This window comes from Poecilia reticulata, chromosome 12 (assembly GCF_904066995.2).
Source record: "Poecilia reticulata chromosome 12, P_reticulata-male-v2, whole genome shotgun sequence".
Lineage (NCBI taxonomy): Eukaryota > Metazoa > Chordata > Actinopteri > Cyprinodontiformes > Poeciliidae > Poecilia > Poecilia reticulata.
Genome location: NC_088841.1, coordinates 23,773,236 through 23,794,809, shown reverse-complemented (window position 1 = coordinate 23,794,809; position 21,574 = coordinate 23,773,236). Strand labels below are relative to the sequence as shown.

The 21,574-nt window shown below is 39.8% G+C and overlaps 2 protein-coding genes across 2 annotated transcripts; one reads left to right on the top strand and one right to left on the bottom strand.

The window, feature by feature from the left end:
- Positions 1-1,143: 1,143 nt before the first annotated feature.
- LOC103473941 (AN1-type zinc finger protein 5-like) lies at positions 1,144-6,659 on the bottom strand. Its single transcript, XM_008424601.3, has 6 exons — positions 6,410-6,659; positions 3,973-4,159; positions 3,733-3,880; positions 2,899-3,002; positions 2,667-2,795; positions 1,144-2,095 (listed from the first exon to the last, which is right to left on the bottom strand). Exons 2-6 carry the CDS (start codon positions 4,127-4,129, stop codon positions 1,947-1,949), a joined length of 687 nt encoding a protein of 228 aa, XP_008422823.1. The 5' UTR covers positions 4,130-4,159; positions 6,410-6,659; the 3' UTR covers positions 1,144-1,946.
- A 1,184-nt stretch (positions 6,660-7,843) lies between these two features.
- On the top strand, positions 7,844-11,775 carry ccnb1 (cyclin B1). The gene is made up of 9 exons (XM_008424602.3): positions 7,844-8,004; positions 8,232-8,363; positions 9,042-9,152; positions 9,240-9,428; positions 9,719-9,877; positions 9,951-10,187; positions 10,262-10,402; positions 11,135-11,245; positions 11,314-11,775. The coding sequence occupies exons 1-9, from the start codon at positions 7,984-7,986 to the stop codon at positions 11,416-11,418; spliced, it is 1,206 nt and encodes a 401-aa protein (XP_008422824.2). The 5' UTR covers positions 7,844-7,983; the 3' UTR covers positions 11,419-11,775.
- Positions 11,776-21,574: the final 9,799 nt, after the last annotated feature.

Here is a 21,574-nt window from a genome sequence, read left to right as displayed (position 1 = left end):
CTCTAAACACGAGCACGTGGCTCTGCATCTGAGAGGCTTCTAAGGAAGGCCAAAAGTGCCACAAATCGCAAGTTTTTTTTTAAACACAAAAAGTCACGCAAAAAATGTCGGTTTATGGCTTAGAAAGCAGTAAAATAGGGTGAAAATCCTGTCAAAACTACGCTTTTTACGCTATTGTAAGGACTATGTTCTAACAATTATACCGTTTATACTGGTCATGCATCTGAGAGTTGATTATGGAAGGTCAAAAGTGCCACAAGTTTCATCAGTTAAAAAGTCTGGCTAAAAATTCACAAAAAATGCCAGTTTATGGCTCAGAAAGCTGTAAAATATGGCAAAAGACTATGTTCTAAAAATTACACCGTTTATAGATGTTTTGACAGGATTTTTGACTTTTTTTAATAAGAGTCACAAACCGCCAATTTTTTTTGTGTGACTTTCTGAACAGATGCATGATAAAAGTGTTGATTTGTGGCACACATGGCTTTCCATAGTTTCTTCTTCTCTTGGTGCAGTTTGGATGAGATCGTGAAGAGGAAGGTGAGAAAGTTGAGCTGCAGAACGCCTCGTTAAAAACCGAGCAGAGTTCATGTTTCACATGGATAATGACTCGATTACACAGTCATTATCCATGACTGTTCTCACAGCCAGCTGACCTTTGACACCTCCGGTGAAGACAAGGTCAGCCAAGTAAAGATTTCCTAAAATAAATATTTCCAAAAAGAAAAGCTTAAATTTTCTGTTAATTTCTCTCTAAATAAGTTAAATTAAGTTTCACTGAGGGCAGAAATATTCAGCTGGGATTTTAAACAAATCAAAAAGTTTTTCTCCTGAAATTCACCTTCAGAAAAGGTTTGATTGGCCACCAGGTGGCGTAAAAGTCACATTTATGATTGGTAAAAAAATTGAAGTTATTTCCATTTAATGGTCATTAAAACATTTACAGGATCAATTTTGACCCTTAATAGACATAAACTGGTATAAATAGAAAAATAATTACAGCTTCTGAAATGAGTCATTGTATTTGTTTCTATAGCAGAAAATTGAGTGGTAGAAAAAACTCAATTATTAAAGTGTGAAAACAGCTTGAAATAAATTAACTGATGTTAATCTACACCACATTTAAAAATGACCAAACATTCCTTTTTATGTATTTGTGAACATAATTTATTTACATAATACAATAACGGAAGATTAAACACACACACTGCAGAATATAAATACAATGTACAAACTTTTAGAACTAAGAGGGATTTTTTTTTGTTTTAAAAGCAGTGAGACCCAAAAACAGACGAAACAAAATGAATGGAAACCGTAAAACTTTCAACCACCAATCAGTTAAATCATCGCTTCCCAACAACGTCACTTCTTAAAGAAAAACAAAAAACAACAGGTGAAAGATGAACCCCTTCCGAAACGAGTCGTACAAACTGACAACAACGGCAACAATCGGTCTTGAACGGTTTGAGGACTCGGTTAGAGCCCAACGCCACAGGAAGTGAAGCAAAAATGTTGGCAAAAATGTCTCCGAAAAGGAATCAGAGTTGTGGGTTTGTGTCTTGGCAGAAATCCAGACGGTTAATCGAATCTATTTTGCTACTCAAGCCAGCAGAGAGCAAGCGTAGACAGCCTGATAGTCCGGGCTAACGCTGTTACCGGGCAGATTTCAGCCCAATAGTCCGAGTTGGCGATGTTACCGGGCAGATTTCATCAGAAAAACCGGAGCGGGAAGCCATCAGCAGGATGTTTTTAAAGGGAAGCCACAGCTTAATCCGCCTCCTCCTCAGCCAGCATTAAAGCTCCAAACGCCGACGAGAAATCACGACAAGAAGAAGAAAAATCCTGTTAACAGAAAATGTGAACCGGGTCGGAACCAGAGGGAGAATGAAGGAAGAGAAGCCGAGTTCAGGTCCGTGTTCTGAAATCTGTTAAAAGTCCAACAGCGTTCATATTCTCTGGATCTTCTCGGCCACCACCATGGGGTTCTCCTTACGGATCTTGGCAGCGGCGTCGGCTTTGTAGTCGTACGGACAGTCGTGTTTGTCGGAGTAGCGGTGGACCCCGCAGAACAGATTCCCACAGCGGCAGCCGAAACCTGGAAGAGACGGACCGGATTTATTACCAGGATATGAGGACGGGATTTTAGACAAACATCAGGAAGAAGAAAAGAAAAGAAAATCAGGATGGAAGGATTTAGACTCTTATTTACGACTAAAAAAAAACCTGCAGTTCCTTGTCAGAATGCTAAACGTCTGAATGAACGAACGCATCAGGAGCTGAACAGGTGAAACTATTCAATATGGAGGAAGGTGACATGGCTGAACTCAAGAGTTTTAAAGAAAACTGTAAAACCTGCAGCGTTTATTCTCCCTTAAACGCTGCGCTGCTACTTTTTTTGATGCAGAAAATATTTCTGTAGAGTGAAATTTGCACCAACAGAAACATTTGGGGTTTTTTTGCTTTTGGAAAAAGAAGTAAAACGTGAAAAAGCATAAAAACTCAAAACATGGTTTTAGAAAAACTGCAAGAATCACTTGGAAGAAATTTACTTAAAAGCAAAAAATATTTCAGAGCCTAAAAATAGAAACTATATAAAGAAAAAGCTGAAATCAGGTGAAGCAGAAACACGTAAAGACAGAATCAGTGAAACCGTCACGTTGTCCCACCAGTGAGGCCGACTTTTTTGCGACACATAAAGCAGCGGTTCTTTTTGGGCTTGGTGGGTTCAGAGGGTCCGACTTCTTCACTGCCAGCAGTGGAGGGGAGAGGAACCGAACTGGGCGGCTGATTCACAACTGGAGACACAAACAGATTTTAAAACACGTTCAAAGTGATCTGTATAAAAACATGATGATTATGATTCTGATTAAAACCTGCTGCTCCGTTTCCGGTACCAACCTGCTTCTGTGTCTTCTAGTTTGCTCCCTGATGCCGGTTTCTCCTGAGACGAGAGCCTCATTTCATTCATCTGCTGCGTTACCGCGGCGGCGGCCGAACTCCCACTGAGGAAGAGGAGGAGGAGGAGGAAGAGCAACAAATCATGAAGTAGAAAAGGGTTTCATGTTCTCACTTTCTCCTCAGACTTTCTCTGTTCTTTTTTATCCTCAACTTAATTCAGAAAATGAACTAGAATGTAAAAAAATAAATCATAATTTATTTTTATTTAAAAATATATTTTTCCTACACTTGTTCAAACCAGGAGGAAACTAAATTTCACATCCTAGATTTTTTATTTGAAACTTTATAAAACCAGATTTCTAAAGTGTTTCGATACAGAAACTCAACACATGAGATTATTATTTTAGGAAATTTACCACAATGTGAAATACATTATGTAGCTCAATTACACAGCTAGATGTTTGGAAGCTTTTGTTTCTGTTAAACACGATGATTTTTCCACTCAGTTAATAAAAATGACATTTAAAATTAGAACGTTACATAAAGCCTATAAAAAACAGAAATGTGTGATTGATTAAACATGTTTTATAACTGATTAAAAGGTTATTTTCAAAATTTTATCTGAAAAATGAGACTCAACGGGACCCATTTTATATTATAATTTAATGAGAAAATTGAGTGGAAGGAAAAACTGCTTGAAAAGCGCTAATAACTTCTTGAGACTACATAATAAAATTACTGAATAAAAAAAATTTTGAGTGTTTGTGAGGAGTTTCAAACTCAAGTTGTTTGGATACAATTTATTGTGAAAGAGCTTCAACAGGAAGTTCTTACCTGAGAGGATCTGCGGTGTCGGAGGCAGCCGCCGCCGCCGCCGCTGCCTCAGCCGCCTCCTCTGCAGCAGCGACGGCGGCAGCTGCAGCGTTGTTCAAAGTGTCCTCTAAACTCTGGATGGCGGACTCCTCGGCTGTGGAGCTGCTGCCTGATGGAGGAACAAGATGGAGAATCAAGATGGAGGATCAAGATTGAGTAAAAATGTAAAGCAGGTGAGCGGAGAGAAGCTGAGGTTCTCACCGATGGGGCTCAGAGAGCCGACGCCGCCGTTGTTCTGTCTCGACAGATGCTCCTTGTGGCAAACTGAGCACATGCCGTTGGTCCTGGGGTTGCCGTAGAAACCACAGCCAGTGGCGCACAGCATGGGAACCGGGCTCTGATTGGTCTCCTGGGCCATGGCAAAATGTCCGCCACTGACTGACAGATCCTGGAGATGCAAAACAGATTCATGCCAAAGATAGGGAAAATAATGAGGACAGATGGGTCACCGCACAGGGAAATTACAGGACGGTCAGCCGAGAAACAAACATATAGATTTAAACATAACTAACTATGACAGGGCCTGGATAGAAAAAAATACACTAAAGTCAAAATAATACAAGAAAAAAGTCAGAAAATTTTGAGAATGAATTTATGTGAGAATAAATAAAAACTGGTCATGTTTCTCCAGCCTCCCTGTTGCTCTGTGTTCTTCTTCAGCCAGTCTGTCCTGAGGGATAATATCGTAGCTCGCCCTATAAACAGTAACATGTTAGCGTAGCAGCACAGTCATATTTGGTTGTACCCAAAATTAGCTTGCTAGCATTTGAACCGGCTGTACATGGTGTGCTGTGTGGCACCAGGGACACAAACGTCCAGAAACACTGAATATAATAATGTCCTAAAGACAGGAATCAGCTTACAATGTTTTGGTTTTAACTCATTTTCATTCATTCTATCATTTTCAAACAAAAGTTAGCTGGCTAAAAAAAGGTGGAAAAACTTTTCCTCTTACTTACAAACAAAAATGTACCTATTTTATCTAATTTTCTTCTACATATTTGATAATTTATTCACAAATTATTTAGAAAGTGACCTAAAGAGTGTATAAATGACATCACTGACTGTCTAATAGTTTTATAATAATGTGAAAATCAAATACAGAACAAACAATAAATGCATTTAAAACCAAATTATCATCACTAAACTAGAAAACACTGAAGAAATATGTAAATAAAATATTCCTACATTTAATTTGTATGACATAAATGACATTTTTGTAATTCTAGTTGAAAGACTTTCATTCTTTGCTAGATAAATTTAGCCCATTTGCTCAATTATTCTCATTCAGTCCACATTTACACTTAACCATAATGTTTATGGTTAAGAGTGAAAAAGTAAAATTTAGAAATAAAACACATTTAAAAGGGTCTTATATCTATAAATTGAAAAAAACTTTCATGATCCCAAAGGGAAATTAAATTAATTTACCCCCAAAATTTGTTTTTTAAAATGATGTGGTTTCAAATTTGACTCTATAAATCTTGTATCATTTGTAGGTTTGTTATTTTTTTCTCCCCAAATATATTCAAATCTTTAAAATGTAATACTGTAACACAGACAGCAACAGAAGATCCTTCCTGTTGACAGAAATCAGTAACTACAGCAATTCTTTTAAGAAAATGGTGTAAATAAAAACATTTAATTTCAGTCTGGGATTAAAAAGGAAAATTTCAATTTGAATTTAAAGAAAAATAAAATACCATCACCAACATGAAGTTGTCTATTTTTGAGCTATGTCTCATCAATCTGTGATTTTGATACAAAAATAACTCAAACTAATACCAGCGGCTCAAATCAAATAAAAACGTCAATTATATAGATTATTTAACTCCAACACCTGGAGATCGTTGAGACAAAAGCCTCTAATGAGGAACTCCATGAACCACTAGCTAGTCTTTTCTAGCTTTAGCCTGGAGAATACCCGATTATATCGCTAAGAAAAATTTAAAATTACAACCCCAAAACATTTTAAATAAAATTGAATTAAGTCAGAGACATAATGTGTTGTTTTCATTTGTTTCCTGATCGGTTTCTGGGCCACAGCCGTTTTAAATCTACAAATCCACTGAGTCATGCTAGCAGGCTAATGACCGATGCTAACAGCTTTGCGTTGAAGAAACCCCCTAATAAAACTTGTTAGGACAACTGTTTAAATATTAAATTCACGAAAGAAATGTTTATGTTGAATTAAAAGCAATAACTTAAAATTGTACTCCTGGATACATCATTTATTGAAATAAATAGACGGTGCTAGCTTTGTTAGCAACAGTGGTAGCTAATGATTATTTTCTGCTGCTATCAGATTAACGTTAGCCAAGTTAAAACATGTAAAAATACTAAAGTAATCACTTTTATATTAAACCTAGTGAAGGTTGTTGCTGGTAATAAGTTGTTATTTGACCGAAATAGAGATTATTCGTAGAAAGAAACTCACAATTAGAAAATGTAAAGTTTCCGACGACACGTGCTAGCAAACCGTTCTGTAAACTGATTTTTACTTTAACAACTTTCTACTGAAGCTTAAATTGTGTTTTCAGGCATTTTTGCGCAAGTTGAGTCCATTACTAAAATTATTCTTTATATGTTTAACGTTTAAATCAGTAGGAACATATTTAACAGGACGGTTTTAACTTACCCTTTGTGAATGAGGAACGCTGCTTTTCTTAGCCGGTTTAGCGATCACGACCAAATAACGTCACTTATCCTGAAGCTAACTAACGGTCTAACTAACTAGGGCCGTCTAGGTGAGTCTTTTTCCGTTCTTTACTTCGTTTCGGACGTTCCTCACCTTGGGATGGTGGCTAATTTTGTTATCTACGGCCCCTCGGTCTGTAGCGCTGTGTTGGCATCTGTTTTGTTTTACGTGTTGGCGTTCTGCTGATGGGAATTACAGATCCGTTTTGGGTTCCGAGTCATTTGGCTAAGATCATTTTTAAAGATGCGACTCCTTTTTTCGGCCTCCTTACTACAATAAATTTCTTTCTTCTTTTTTTTTTATTTATAATTTATTACTAAATCGGTATTTCAAATCCGAGACAATGGCTTTGAGCTAGACTGAAACAACTCCATCACTGAGTCAAAGTCTTCCCATGAATATAAACATATAAAATATAGGGGAAAGATAAGAATAATTGAATTGAAAATTTGGGTCCAATACAAAAACACTGTTTAATTTTTTAACCAAATGTTGGATTTTGGAAAATTGCGGATGCTTGGCTTCTTTTTATAATGTTTTCTTTTAGTGTTTTAATGCGTAAAATGGACCTAAGCTCACATTTGGCCTCTTTGATTAGGACTATACATAAACTATGTTAGGTACAAAATTGTTTTGTCAGTTTTAATTTTTCAGTTCGCTTTATATTTCATTCTCATGTAAGAAATAGTTCATACAAATTAATTAGCATTTCCAACCGGATCGTCCACAACGATCACATCTCCACTGCTTGTGCATCTTTTCTACTTCCGGTAGTAGACGTCACGGAAATTGTGATCCTGCGATTGGATAGCGGCCACCAAAGATTTCAACACCTTGCGAAACAGCAAAGCTGCTTTTCTGGGCTGCAGTTTCATGTTGCTGAGTATTAAAGGAGGGAATGTTGACCAGCCGGAACAGTGTTGTTGTTTGTTGATCCCAGAAAACATGTTGTGAAGGACATGCTGTCAGTTATTGTTGTTGCAAACCCACCCAAAAATGGGAATTTAATGCAGATAGATAGATAGATAGATAGATAGATAGATAGATAGATAGATAGATAGATAGATAGATAGATAGATAGATAGATAGATAGATAGATAGATAGATAGATAGATAGATAGATAGATAGATAGATAGATAGAGCTTTTATGTCATTACTTTACTGCTTACAGTCAAGGTAAATTAAAATAAATAAATATTTGTTTTACAAAAAGAATAGAAAGAAAAAGGGTACGGGAGTTCCCGTATAATATTATGATAAGAATGTACCATTTTTTGGCCGCTCTGTAACAGGAAAAGGAAATACGCCTTGTTTTCACGTCACCACCGGTTGTCCAGGGAACGCATTTAAAGCAGCTGCGCTCGACCAACCAGAGTCGCAGAAGAGCCAGCGCGCAGCCAATCAGCTTTCAGGGAGCGAGGATTTAAACCAACACTACAGAAGCTGTAATCAAACCAGGTTCTCCTTTCATTACGACGCTTTGCTTGTTTGCTGAAGCAACGCACATTTCAGAATGGCTCTGCGAGTGACCAGAGTGAGTCTTTATGCATTTTTATTATTGTTTGCAGTAGTTTGGGGCATATTTAGTTACTTCTGGCTGATATTTGGATGTTAAATGCGATATTTTATGTCTTTTATTGCTACACGGGGTTTCCCTTCATGCTTTAAGCAATCATAACTCCATATTTAAAGCTGATCGTGCTTTAGAGCAACATTACGAGGCTTTCTGCATTTCTTACAATAATTTTCTCTCTTCTGCAGAATCGCCTGGCTACCTCCAGGACTGAGCTCGGAGGGGGGAAGGCCTGCTCGGTGGCTGGGCCCGGGCTGAAGCCTCGGGCTGCGCTGGGTGAGATAGGAAACATCGCAGCTAACAAAGAGAACCCAAAAAAGGTGAAACTCCTCGTAAATCCTCTATTTTCAATCCTTTGGTTGTCATAATAACGCAATTTAAAATCACCAGAACTCTGTATTTTCAGTGCAGTGTTTACTAGCATTCAGCGAGGGGGCGCTACTAATCTGCTTGCAGTATAAATGGTTTTCCATCAACCAGTCAGCAAATGTGTTGTATGTAGTACTGACGTGGCAAAATGAACGATTTGGCCCATTACGTTCACAAATGACCCTTTTCTTGAACACAAACTCGTAAAGCTTGTTTTGGATACAAGTCTTAGGCGGGTCGTTGACTCTATGGCAAGCCACCTTATCATAAAATGGCTGGGCTTGTGAAAATGGAGCCACATGCTCAGTTTTTCAAATGTAAACAATTTTAGCTTTAGAATGTAATTTGTTTTGCCCATTTTAAATCTGAACAAGTTCATGTAGGAAGGAAACAAATGGAAGTTTTTTTTAATTTGTACTTATTTGCTATGCAAAATGTAATTTAGTTGTAATGTGTTTAGTTTTATATTCTTGCATATAAAAATTTTGGATTTGCTTTTCTACATGTATGCTGGATTTGACTCGTAATGAGGGCAATAACTGGAGTAAAGTTTTGTATAATACCAGGGCTTCAGTTTTTTGAGGTGGCTCAGTTTCTCTATTCAGACCAACTTTCAATTTGTTGTTCAGAACATCAAGACTGATGTAATAAAGAAGACAAAAGTCACAGAAAAAGCTGAGAGAACCAAGCAGCCAAAGCAAAATGCAGTCATGGCCGTTGAGCCCGTCCCTGAAGTACAGGTGAGTTGATCACATGATGATGGTGGTGAAACCCCAACTTGTCGGTCTATAAACCACTTTTTATTTATTTATTTTTTTTTACCCCAGGTTCAGCCTGAGCCAGCGTCTCCCATCCCTATGGAGACCTCTGGCTGTGAGCCCGCTGACCTCTGCCGGGCCTTCTCGGACGTTATCCTGGACACTGCCATCAGGGATGTAGACGCGGACGACTACGACAACCCCATGCTCTGCAGCGAGTACGTAAAGGACATCTACAAGTACCTCCGGCAGCTTGAGGTGAGCAACAAAATGAGGAGTTGACCTCTAACCTGGGGAGATGAGCACGGTATACTTTGTAAATTAAGAGTGCAGTGCTGCAGAAACTCAAATATGCTGGGTCAATCGGTGGCACTAACGGCAGCAGAACACAAAACAAAAGTGTTGGCAGATTGGTTGGTTTCCACCCAATTGGGCTACTTTGGTTATCTTGATGACGGCTGAATTGATGTAGCTAAATAACTTTTGTGCCGCAGCTATAATGGTCTCCATGTGGATGGTGAATCATGGTTCATGATTTCTGGTTCCAGGTCGAGCAGAACATCAAACCAAACTACTTGCAAGGTCAGGAGGTCACCAGTAACATGAGGGCCATCCTCATCGACTGGCTGGTTCAGGTCAACCTGAAGTTCCGGCTGCTGCAGGAGACGATGTACATGACCGTCGGGATCATTGACCGCTTTCTTCAGGTAACTGACTGCACATTTATCAAATTTTACTGTTTTTTTTTTTTCCTTTTCTAATTGTTTGACACACCAACAGGACCACCCAGTCCCTAAGAAGCAACTGCAGCTGGTCGGTGTGACCGCCATGTTCCTCGCCTCAAAGTACGAGGAGATGTACCCGCCAGAGATCTCTGACTTCGCCTATGTCACCGACCGGGCCTACACCACCGCCCAGATCCGCGACATGGAGATGACCATCCTGCGGGTGCTGAAGTTCCAGCTCGGACGACCTTTGCCCCTGCAGTTCCTGAGGCGGGCCTCAAAGATCTACGAGGTGGGTTGGCGATTCTACAACCTCATTGATGCAAGCGGTGTACAGTTGTTGAGTAGCTTTGGTTTGTGCCGCAGGTAACCGCACAGCAGCACACGTTGGCCAAATACCTGCTGGAGCTCACCATGGTGGACTACGAGATGATTCACTTCCCGCCATCAATAGTGGCCAGCGCTGCTCTGGCGCTCACACTGAAGATCCTGGATGCAGGAGAGTGGGTAGGTATAAACTCCTAAACTAGGCCTGGGTGATGCAACTCAAACCACTTGCTTTTTCAAGATGGCTTCCATTTTAGAGCCAGCTAATTTGCATAAAATGTTACCAGTTTTCATGACTTGAATGAGCTTCATTTAAGATGTTTTGATTACACATGGCTGCCATTTTGGAAAAAATGGGCACCAGAAAAGACGTCAATGAGTGGAATATGTGAAAGCTATGATTTGACACAGCACTTGTCTAATTTGCCATTTTCCATGAAAAATCAAATGATCAGGAAATGTGACTTGTATGAGTCTTGATCTATGATAAATTGGCAACTAATGCAGTAATTTTCCTTGGCAGCCATTTTGAATTTTTTGGTGCCAATGTTTTTGTTTTCAATCAAACCAAATGCCTGGCAATATGTGAAATTTTGCTGATGTACTTTAAATACATTACCATAATATAGAAGATTAGCTGTAAAACTTAAATCACTTAATTTTGTAAAATTGGTTATAAGTGTAGTTTAATTATGATTAAAATTGGAAAACTGTTGCCATGTCCTTCCTGTCAGTGTTGACTTGAATTCAAAGTCCAAATGGAGGCTATAAAACAAGATGGCTGCCTTGGCATCTTGCTACTTCCATTGCTATGGAAACCCAAAGTGTGCATTGGTGTAAAAATGCAGATTTTCCAAACAAATGACCCAGCCCTACTCTACATCTTGGTTAACTTTACTCTCCTTCTTTCAGGATGTCACTCTGCAGCACTACATGAACTACACAGCAGAGGATTTGCTTCCTGCTATGGCCCACATTGCCAAAAATGTTGTGAAGGTGAACGACGGTCTGACAAAACACATGGTAAGTCTTTATCTCAACCAATCATGACTCAACCTTTAAAACCACATTAACAGTCCACTGTCTCGCAGGCCGTCAAAGGTAAATACTCCACCTCAAAGCAGATGCGGATCGCCAACATCCCCCAGCTCAAGTCTTCAGTGGTGAAGGATCTAGCGAAGCAGGCTGCTCAGTGACCGGACTCCCATCGGCACAGTGTGCTGACTTGTACAGTGTAATCTTTTAAAGACTCTTAATGCAGGTGGACAGTTGGCGTCCAAACAGTCTTGCTCTGTTCTTCTATACTGAAGTTTCGTAATCCAAGTCCTCCTTTAGTTGACCGTACACTAACTACATCATGATTGCACAGTCTAGGCTAACTGAAGTCTTGAACCAACCTCTGCAGACGGCGGATCGCTGCACCACTTCAAGATGGCCGGTTACATAAATGTTCAGTGGAGTTTATCAGGAGGGATTTTTTGACATGTACAGCAATGCTTTTAAATGACATGCCTTGTATTTTTAAACTTCTATTAAATGGGTTTTGACCAGAACTTGGTGTCATGAGTTTAAATTGCCACTAGAGGGAGCTGGAAGACCAGATTTGTTACTAGTCTTCCAACAACTAAAATCTTCAATTAAAATTAAATCTTTAATGGATGCATAAAACTAGTTGGTTGGTATGAGGAACTTGAAATTGTCACATGTGGATTACCTTAATCTAAGTTTTACCACCCTAAACTGAACTTTTGCTGAAATCATTCCAAAGAGGCAAAGCTACACTTTATCATGTAGTTTAACTTGACACCATTTGTTTACAGTATCTCAGCTTGGATTTTCTTTCCAGCTCATTTAAAATTGAGACGAATCCTAAAAAGGCCTTTTAAAGGCTGAATCAGAGTAAACTAGGGCTGTGAAAATAACTTCTCTGCCTGAAGAACCAACTACAGATTCAAATGTGGGTTTTATGGCACAACACTAAAGTATTTAACTCCCAGGGCTTTGGAAATCCTGGAGTATCTTGAAATTGAGTCAAAACTACCTTTATATCAAGTTGTGATGACAGGAGCAAAGATGTTCAAGCTTAGCCAGGTAAACACAACATTGCTTCAAAGAAACTGATCCACTTTTCACCACCCTAAGAAATTTGACACATTTTCCTCACCCTTTTGCAAAATGTTCTTTACAGATGTTGATGCAGTCCCTTGTTTCTATGGTAACCAAGCAAAACACCTGTTTAGAAGCTACCTAGCTGTAAATCCACTGAAGCATCTGTTCTACCTAAACATTTGGTGTGCAGGCCTCAAAGTGTAGTGTGCTTACCGGCATAGGAGGGATAAGACAGCAACTCATTAGCGGGTATTTAAGACTAGATTGTGTTTTGGTGTACATTTACAGTATTTTCTGGGCTCCACAAAGTACTAAATGTTTTTAGTAGTACTAAATGACAAAATGTAAACAAAAAGCAGTTGAATGATTTCTCTCATCTTTGGCTAAAGACCATTTCACCCACTTTCGCTAGCTTATAGCGTGTTTCTTTTATATTTACCCAGAATGCCCTGTGTCGTAGTCCGCTTCCTGCTTTCCGAGCGGCATCTTGTCTAATAACTTCAATCCTGGTTGAAGTAAACTGGTGCGGTTTCATTGAGTATGTAACCAGAGATGGTTCCAAAAGAAGGAAGTGGACTACAGCACAGGGCATTCTGGGTAAATAAAACCAAAACAAACGCTATAGCTAGTGGTAGCGGGAGAAATCCTACAACCTCAAAAATCTGACGCTGCTCCATCTTTGTTTACATTTAGTGAAGAAAGATGTGCTCAGCATCTTCTTTGGAGGTTTTCATGTTGTTTCCTTTAGTGGTTCTTGGTGCAGCGCCCCCACAGGTGGGGAAAGGAACAACTTTTTCAAATTGGTTCATTTGACTGCAGTGTGAAAGAGAACCAAGCAGCTGAAAATGTAACAAATGTTGCCATTTTGGTCCTAAGGTGGAATATAATTTCCTCATGACTTTACTTTTTGGTCTGCTTGTTATTTTTAAATATTAAATGATTAATGTTTTGATCATTTACTAAGTACTTGAGTCACATTTTTGCCAAATACTTTTTACTTTTACTAAAGTAAAAAATATGTAAAAGTAATTTTTTACAGTTGAAACCTTCAAACTGATATTCTTTAGGTATTTACAGAAGCTCCAACATTAGGCCTCAAGTAGTTAAAGCAAATGGACAGAGCATGATGGGGGGGTCGTCATTATCAGTGACCGGCTGACAGCTGAGACCCTGGGGAGGGGGCTTGTACCACCCTTCCCATCCCTCAAGGGGGATCTGTGGATGTTTATTGTTCGGGCCACCTGCCATCCGGGTGACGTGAGTCGGCTTCGTAAGGCCAGAAGTCCTTGGCGAACAGCTTGAGAACATCTGTTGCTGAAGAGGCAGAGGCTGAAAAGTCATCTGCTGTTGAAAGGGCCTACACAAATGTGATCCAAAGCATCAGAAATTCAGCGGCAAAACAAGTATTTTAGTTTCCGCCGTTGCAGAAAACATCAGTGAGTCATGTACGAAGCTATATTTGTCTGAAGCCCCCAACCTGAACATCTGTTATCTGATATAATATGGAGAATGCCACGCCATATAGCCCTTTCAGAGCCTTCTGTTTTTCTTCTCCCCAGGGACAAATGATCATTAATCTCAGTTATCCTGTAAAAGCTGGGCTTTTAAACCCAGAATACTTCATAGTTGGAGGCTGAGGTCATGACTGGGCAGGGGTATCGGTTTACAACACCAAGCTACAAGGCAAACACTCTTCTGGAGCGGCGCTGGGTCTTCTGACAGAAACCGTAGGCTGATATTTATTAGAAGGGAACATTTTTAATACAGTAGCCGTGCAGCTGGAACCGGTGCAACCAAATATCCTTCACATTCCCATCACAGGATTCACATGTGACCAGGCGAGGCCAGATTAATGTACATCACAACAATACAGAGCTAGCGTTAGCAAGTAGCATCGTGGATGTATGGATGGATGGATGGAGTATTTTTAGAGCTGCTGGTTATTTAAACAGAAGCATTAATAAACTGGTTTACTCGTCTCATGAAATCTTCAAATTCATAAACGAAAGTCAAACCAAAGCTAAACAGAGTTAAATACCTTTTAGATTTATTTCTGCTTATAAGTCGTGCAGCAACATAAATGACAGCTGCGATACATAAACCAGACCTTATAAACCCAAAGGAACGTTAAATACATGATCAACATCGGATGAAAGATTCTCATTTATCTTTGGAACAAACTTGGAGTCCAAATGTTTCGGCTCATGTTCATCCAAAGGCTCAGCACTAAAAACTCCCCAGTCAGCACCGAGGTCCAGAAAGAATGCCGGGCTTGTCTTCACACCTCCTGATATTCCAGCAATGCGGCCCGAACCCGCAAACAAATCTTCCTCGCCTCAAATCCAACACTTGGAAGCGTGTCCTAGTCTAAACATTGTCCACGAGCGCCCAACGTTTAACAAGTGCACCCTTGAAATGAGCGGCTGGCCTTTCTCACCTCCTCTTCACCCAGTCTGCAGACTTCAATTCAATAATGACAAAGTCAAACAAACAGTGGGCCTGAGCCACGGCTCTGGGGCGCTAACAGGTCAGCAGCTGGCAGCGGAACCAGGAACAGTGGGAACACGAATAAACCAGAGGCAACTTTAATTTGAACTCAACTGAACTGTTCCATCAGAAAGACAGACGGATGTTACAGCCTGAACAAAGGAAGACTGGAGTCAGGATGGATGGATGGACGGACGGACGGACGGACGGACGGACGGACGGACGGACGGAAGGACGGACAGATGGATGGATGAACTGTTTTGGCAGATGGATGGACCAGCATCCACCAGATCTGCTGTAACCATGGTAACAACCCCAGGGGTTTGTTTGTCCGTCAGAGACTCGGCATCCATGAGATCACCGTTCGTCTCGTTTCTGTTTCCAGTTTTCGTGGAGCCAGAAGCAAAAAGGTAGAGCATCTCATGAAGAAGGAATTTAGTAGCTGAAGCTAATTAACCTCTTGGCTTCTTCTCTGCAACTACAGTAAAGTAAACAAGCTTCCCTGAAGGTTCTTCGTCCCAAAGGAAAACCATTTAAAGTGGAAACTCGTGAGATAATTCACCACACTTTGTATTGTTTCCTATAAGGAGCTCCAGTTCTCTCAAACGTCTCTATCGAGACTCAAACTTATGAAATGTCATTTTCTGGCTGCTGTGTTTAACCTCATTACCACCCATGAAGTTGAACTTTATACGCCTTTAAGCTGATTGGGCTGCCATAGTTTACTGCTGAATTTACCTTAACGTCACCGTTAAGCTAATGTTGCCATGAAAAGCTGATTATCGGAGGTTATATCACGGTTTTACTTGGAGGGAAACATGGCTGTGTTTGCGTTTTGATATAGCAATAATGAAAACAAGATGGAGTCTGGCACCTTCGTTTTCCTGTGATTAGGGTCTATTTTTCTGAAATGCATTATTTATTTTACTGATAACGACACTTATGACGTACTTTTTCTCAGACACTGCAGTTTTTGTTTTTTCCAGAGAGAATGAAGCACCATCCTGAGCAAAGAGGTGAGTTTACCTGTCGTGGCATGAGATGAGGCGCCCTGTAATCTAAGGTAATGTAAACACTCAGCAGGCTGATCTGTAGCGAACTCGTCTGATATTTGCAGGGTGTTGTAATCTGACCGGCGCGGTGAGTCAGCCCGCCTGGCAGCCGTCGGATAAATCCCAACAGAGAGGTGGGAGGAGGGGACGGGACGGGACGCGCTGCTGACACAATGTAAATCAACCTCTGGGGTCACTTTGTTGTCCCCAAAACTAGACTGGGACTGACAGAGAGCATCCAGCAATGAAACTCTGCAGTAAGGCTGCAACTCTGGAGTGTTTTGGTGATTGATTATCCTGATTCAGCAGATTTAAAAAAAAAGAGATTTTTAATTTAAATGAAAAATCTATAGAATGTGACTATTTTTTAAATTTGATTAATCAATTCATCTTAGAAGAACTGACTAATCGTTACTAAAATGATCATTCGTTCCAGCTCTAGCACAAGATTTCATTTTCTGGATTCTTTCTATCATCGTGTTTTAGTTATTGATTGCATTGTAGCCAATAAAAGTAATAAAATGTTTATTTTCTTATTTAGAAAATGAACTGAATTACTTATCATATTTTAATTGATTTTTAATACTGTACAAAAAGGCAAAAGATTTTGAATACAATATTAGAAATATATCAAAATGTGCAAATAAACAATGAATAAAATTCCTTATTTAAATAAGAAAATTAACATTTTAGTGCCTAAAATGCAAAACCGTAGCAATTCTTCAGTAAATCTGAACCAAATTAAAACTAAACCATGATGACAGAAAGCATCCAGAAATTAAACTTTGCACTACAGTTTACTCTAAGATTTTTCACTTAAAATTGCATTTCAGGCAGCAAATCTGAACCAAGTGAAGCTAAAACTATAAGAAACCATCCAGCAATACAATTATGCACGATGGCAGCAACTAACCATTATTTTAGTAACTGAATATTCTGAAAATTAATTGATTAATCAGAAAGTCCAGAGACCACTTCCAGAGGTTATATCCAATTGTTTGAGGCCAAACTCTAAACACAATGGGAAAATATTAATAACTTTTTTGCTCCAATACTATTTCAGCTTGTTGTATCCCTTTGGATTTGGTAAACTTAGCTTGCAGCATGATTAGGTTACTATTTTCTGTCAGCGCGCTCAATCATTTGAGACAGACGGCGTCCTTTGGGGACTCAACAGCTCACAGAGGCAGTTATTGATTATATTAGTCAATAAGGGCCAGTTTCCTCTCCGACTATTATACTAATGCACTCATGGTTGGCTGTCCTGGCTTGCCTCGCAGGCCGGGGTTATAAAGTGCTCCAGAGCTCCTAAATTATTCAGAAGGCCCTCAACAGATCCACGGCTCCATTAGATACGCAGCGAGATGGGAACGAGGAGGAGGAGGAGGAGGAGGAGGAGGAGGAGGAGGAGGAGGAGGAGGAGGAGGAGGAGGAGGAGGAGGAGGAGGAGGAGGAGGAGGAGGAGGAGGAGGAGGAGGAGGAGGAGGAGGAGGAGGAGGAGGAGGAGGAGGAGGAGGAGGAGACCTTAATGATGATTTCACCAGGCCCAGCGGAGCCAGACAAGGGCATCATGGGAGTGGATGATAGAGTCAGACGTGGAAGACCACAGGAAGTCTTTACCAACAGATTGGTCAAGAGGAAACTGTAAATATGAACGAATCAAATATAACAGCATTGATGAACTCGCAATAAGAGGGACGTGCTGCTGAGAGACAAACTTAGCCTACATGTCAAAATACCTTCACCAATGTTTATTTCTGTAAATCCACTGGAGGGCTGATTGTCCTGGGGGTAACATTCCTTTACAGAAAAAAAATAAACCAAAAGCCATGGATAGAGAAAACATATTGGATTCTTCTGGCAGAAATAGCAGCTGCCAATACAAATTTGTCTGCTGGACTCTTAGGGTTTTTCCCTCCTGATAATCCAGTAGATTTGGTTCGATTGGGGACCAAAGTGCTGCACCAAGAACTATTGAATTAAACGACACCAAAACCTCTGAAGAAGAAATTGAGCGCAACATGAAACGTAAACAAAATGGCGTATCGTCAGATTTTAGCGCCTGGAGGATTTTTCTTTTCTCCTTTGGTCAGAAACCACAAGCCATTCCTCCCTCTGGCTGTAGACTAGCACGGTTGTATTTACCCAGAATGCACTGCACTGTAGTCCACTTCCTGCTCATGGAGCGGTCTCAGGTCCGCTTGGCGTTCACAGAGTTCACAAACAAACCAGACTTTCTAGATGAATCATATTATGATGTTATTCTCATCAAAAACAAACCTGGATGTTGCTTTGATTCCTCCATGCATGTTTGAGAAATCATTTAATCTCCATGGCAACCGTTCAGCTATGCAAAGAGCCCAGTTGGACCTAACCCCGCCGTCGAGACGATGCTACTCCTCTGAGCTGCAGTTCACAAGCTAGTGAGTTTCTAATGACTCCCTCACTCAGCTCCTTCAGACTAGCCAGCAGCAATTAGCAAACACCTGCTGAGCTATGTATTATAGAAGCTACTTCTTTGTGAAATGTTGTTAAAGGGTTAATAGAGGAGCCAAGTTATGAAGATGAAGTTTCAGGAAGAGCAGGCGTTTCTTAAAGAGACAGAGGCCCAATTTCAAGGCGTTATCCATTCATTTTCTTTACACCCTTGTCCCTTAGTGGGGTTGGGAGGTGCTGGTGTTTCGCCAGCTAACGTTCTGGGCAAGAGGCGAGGTCACCCTGGACAGGTCGCCTGTCTGTCGCAGGGCAACACAGAGACAAACAACCATGCACACACACACACAATGTTTAGAGAAACCAATTAACCTAACAGTCATGTTTTTGGACTGTGGGAGGAAACCAGAGTACCCAGAGAAAACCCACCATGCACAGGGAGAACATGCAGACTTCACCCAGAAAGACCCAGGGCCGGGAATCGAACCCAGAACCTTCTTACTGCAAGGCAACAGATCTACCAATTGCACCACTGTGCAGTTACAAGGTGTTATCTTTTAAGTTATGTTTGACATATATATGTTATATTTAAACAATTCTTTCATTTCTTCGACTGAAAGAAAATAAAAAGAAAAGATGTTGGGCAAAGTAAACACTAAATAACTTCTGATGTCACAAGAGTAAATCTTTTCTAAAAAGATGTAATAAAAAACACAATAAAAAAAACTTTCAATATTTTTTTTCTAATGTAAAAGAAGTGGACTGGAATATGTAATAATTCACAATATTAGATAAGGTAGTAAAATGAAGGTGTAATTTTTCACACAGTAAAAAAAAGCCTTTCTCTCTGGAGTTGACTGCTTATTGTCTTTTTCCCACAAAGGTTAAGGAAGACCACTTGACTTCCAACATATTCCTGCTCTTATGGGAAGTTATGCAAATGGAAAAGTAGGAGGAAATTCCTGCTGCTAATCAAAATCTTAAAAGTGCATAAAAACAAAAGCTACGGCTGTTTTGACAGTAGTGTGAGGTATTTCTGCTCTCCTGCTGTTTCTCAGTCTCATTTCTGGGAAGCTCAGATTGTAGTTTACGCAGCAAAAACACTGAAACGTTTGGTAAATCAACACGGACGGCAACAAGAGACCCGAGAGGCCAAAGGATCCCAGACGCCAAGAGTCATCCGTCTCTCGCCGACTCCCACCATCTGGGAAAGTCGGCTTCATGAGGGCTGGAAAGGTCTTCAGATCGCTCGCACATGCGAACATGTGGCAAGCCACCACAAGGATGTGTGTGGAATACTAGCGCAGGGATTTGGGGTGGATAAAGTGCTTGGCCCCAGACCCAGGAGGGCTGAACGTTTAGGAGCCTGAAATGAATGTGGAATATGTTGGATGATGGCGAGCGCCACGACTCGAACACGATCCAGCAGGGAGGCCGACCCCAGGACTGTCTGGCTCTACAGAGGCTGTTAGCATAGATGCTTTGTCACACTTGATAGTGCTGACAGTCTAAGTGCAACATTCTTTAGTTTCCATCTCATCATCCAGTTCAGGTGTTGAAGATATTTCCTTATTTAGGTTTTACGGCGAGCCCAAATTATTTTTGAGGTTGATAGTCCAGCATAGTTTGTTCTTCATTCGGAACAATTGAGATTTACCAAACAAATATTATTGAGGGAAAAGAATAAGATTGTGATTTGACCAAATTAGCTGAGTTTGGTAATATTAATATTTTCCTGGACCAGTTTTAAAATATGACCTATTGTGTTTCCTTTAACAGGACAGGATAGACCTGCTAAATGTAATGAACAAAACATGTTCTGCACAAAATCATTCTATAATTTGTTAAAAGTGTTGTCTGCTCAGTCTTTCCGATTTAGATCCAAATAATCAGTTCCTGAACTCACACATAAAAATGGCTGCAAACAGATGCATAAACATGCAACCATACATCTTTGAAAAGCAGAAATGGAGCCTCCTGCACAACCAACACAAACGCACAAAGTGTTTTCTGGACACTAAGTCCACAACAAAACACTTGTCTTTTCCAGCAGCCATTATACAGAGCATTCAGCTGACCAAGCTTGCTGGAGCTATATTTAGGTTGCTAGGTAACGGGCAGAACTTTGCTGGAGTTGCTAGGTAACGACACTGTGCCAGTCACATGTGACTTAACATTCAGGAGATTTTTGAAATAGATAATTTCCCAGACAACAAAAACACATTAACTTATAGCCAAAACACTGCCGGGTGCTTTTTCAGAAGCAGTTCAGGCCCAAATGTAAGTATAAAAACATTAAAAATGTAAATTTTGCATAAAAAGTCCTATTTAATGGCATGAGCAAGACTTTATTAACTTTTAAACAGTTATTTTGTGGAAAATTTGACAGGATAGCATGCTAATGTACTCCAATAAAACCACGACTAGTTCAGCATTAGCGTTGCTTTTACTACTTAGGTTAAATTAGTTCAATGTTTTTAACAGAACTAAGTATTGGTTAGGTTTTCCTTGTTAAATGAACCAAATACAACTAGTTTGCAAAAATATTGACATCAGAATAACTTATAGCTAAATTTGATAGCATGGAGGATGAACCTTTAAACCTTTAGGCATGATATCCTTAAAGGTTTTGATCTAGCATTTGGTCCATTTTTTAATTAGATGTTTTTCTGTAGCTTAATTTATCTTCATTTTAGACCATAGTACACAATACAGCCTTTTGAATGTTGCCATACAACATTCAAAAAATACTAAGACATTACATAAAATTGAAAGACATGACTGCAACTCGTCTGCAGCATCATTTCTGGTTTCAGTTGCTGTTTCATGTTGTTTGACATGAAATGTTTGGAGGTCAATGGTTTCCATCAGGGCTTCAGTTAAAACTGTAATAAGGCATCAGATCACGGTAACTTTTACTGACTGACCGGGTTTCACTTCCATCAGCTAAACACATTAAAAGGTGTTGGAGACACAAACCAGTTCCTGTTTCATTCTGGCTGCCATAGCAACAAATCAGTACAAAGAAAATGTTTCTTAGCCATTATGAACATTTCTCCTTACTATCACAAACTATTGTTTATCAGAGCAGCGATTCTCATTGTGAAGTTGAGGTTTTTATTGAACCAAGACTTTCTGAATTAGCTGTAGACATGTAATACTATATAATCACCCAAAGAATGGAGAAGATATTTTAATTGTTACACTAAAGAGGAATTACAAGAATGTGATTGTTATTAAAACCTTATTTCCTGGAAACTCATTGGGAAGC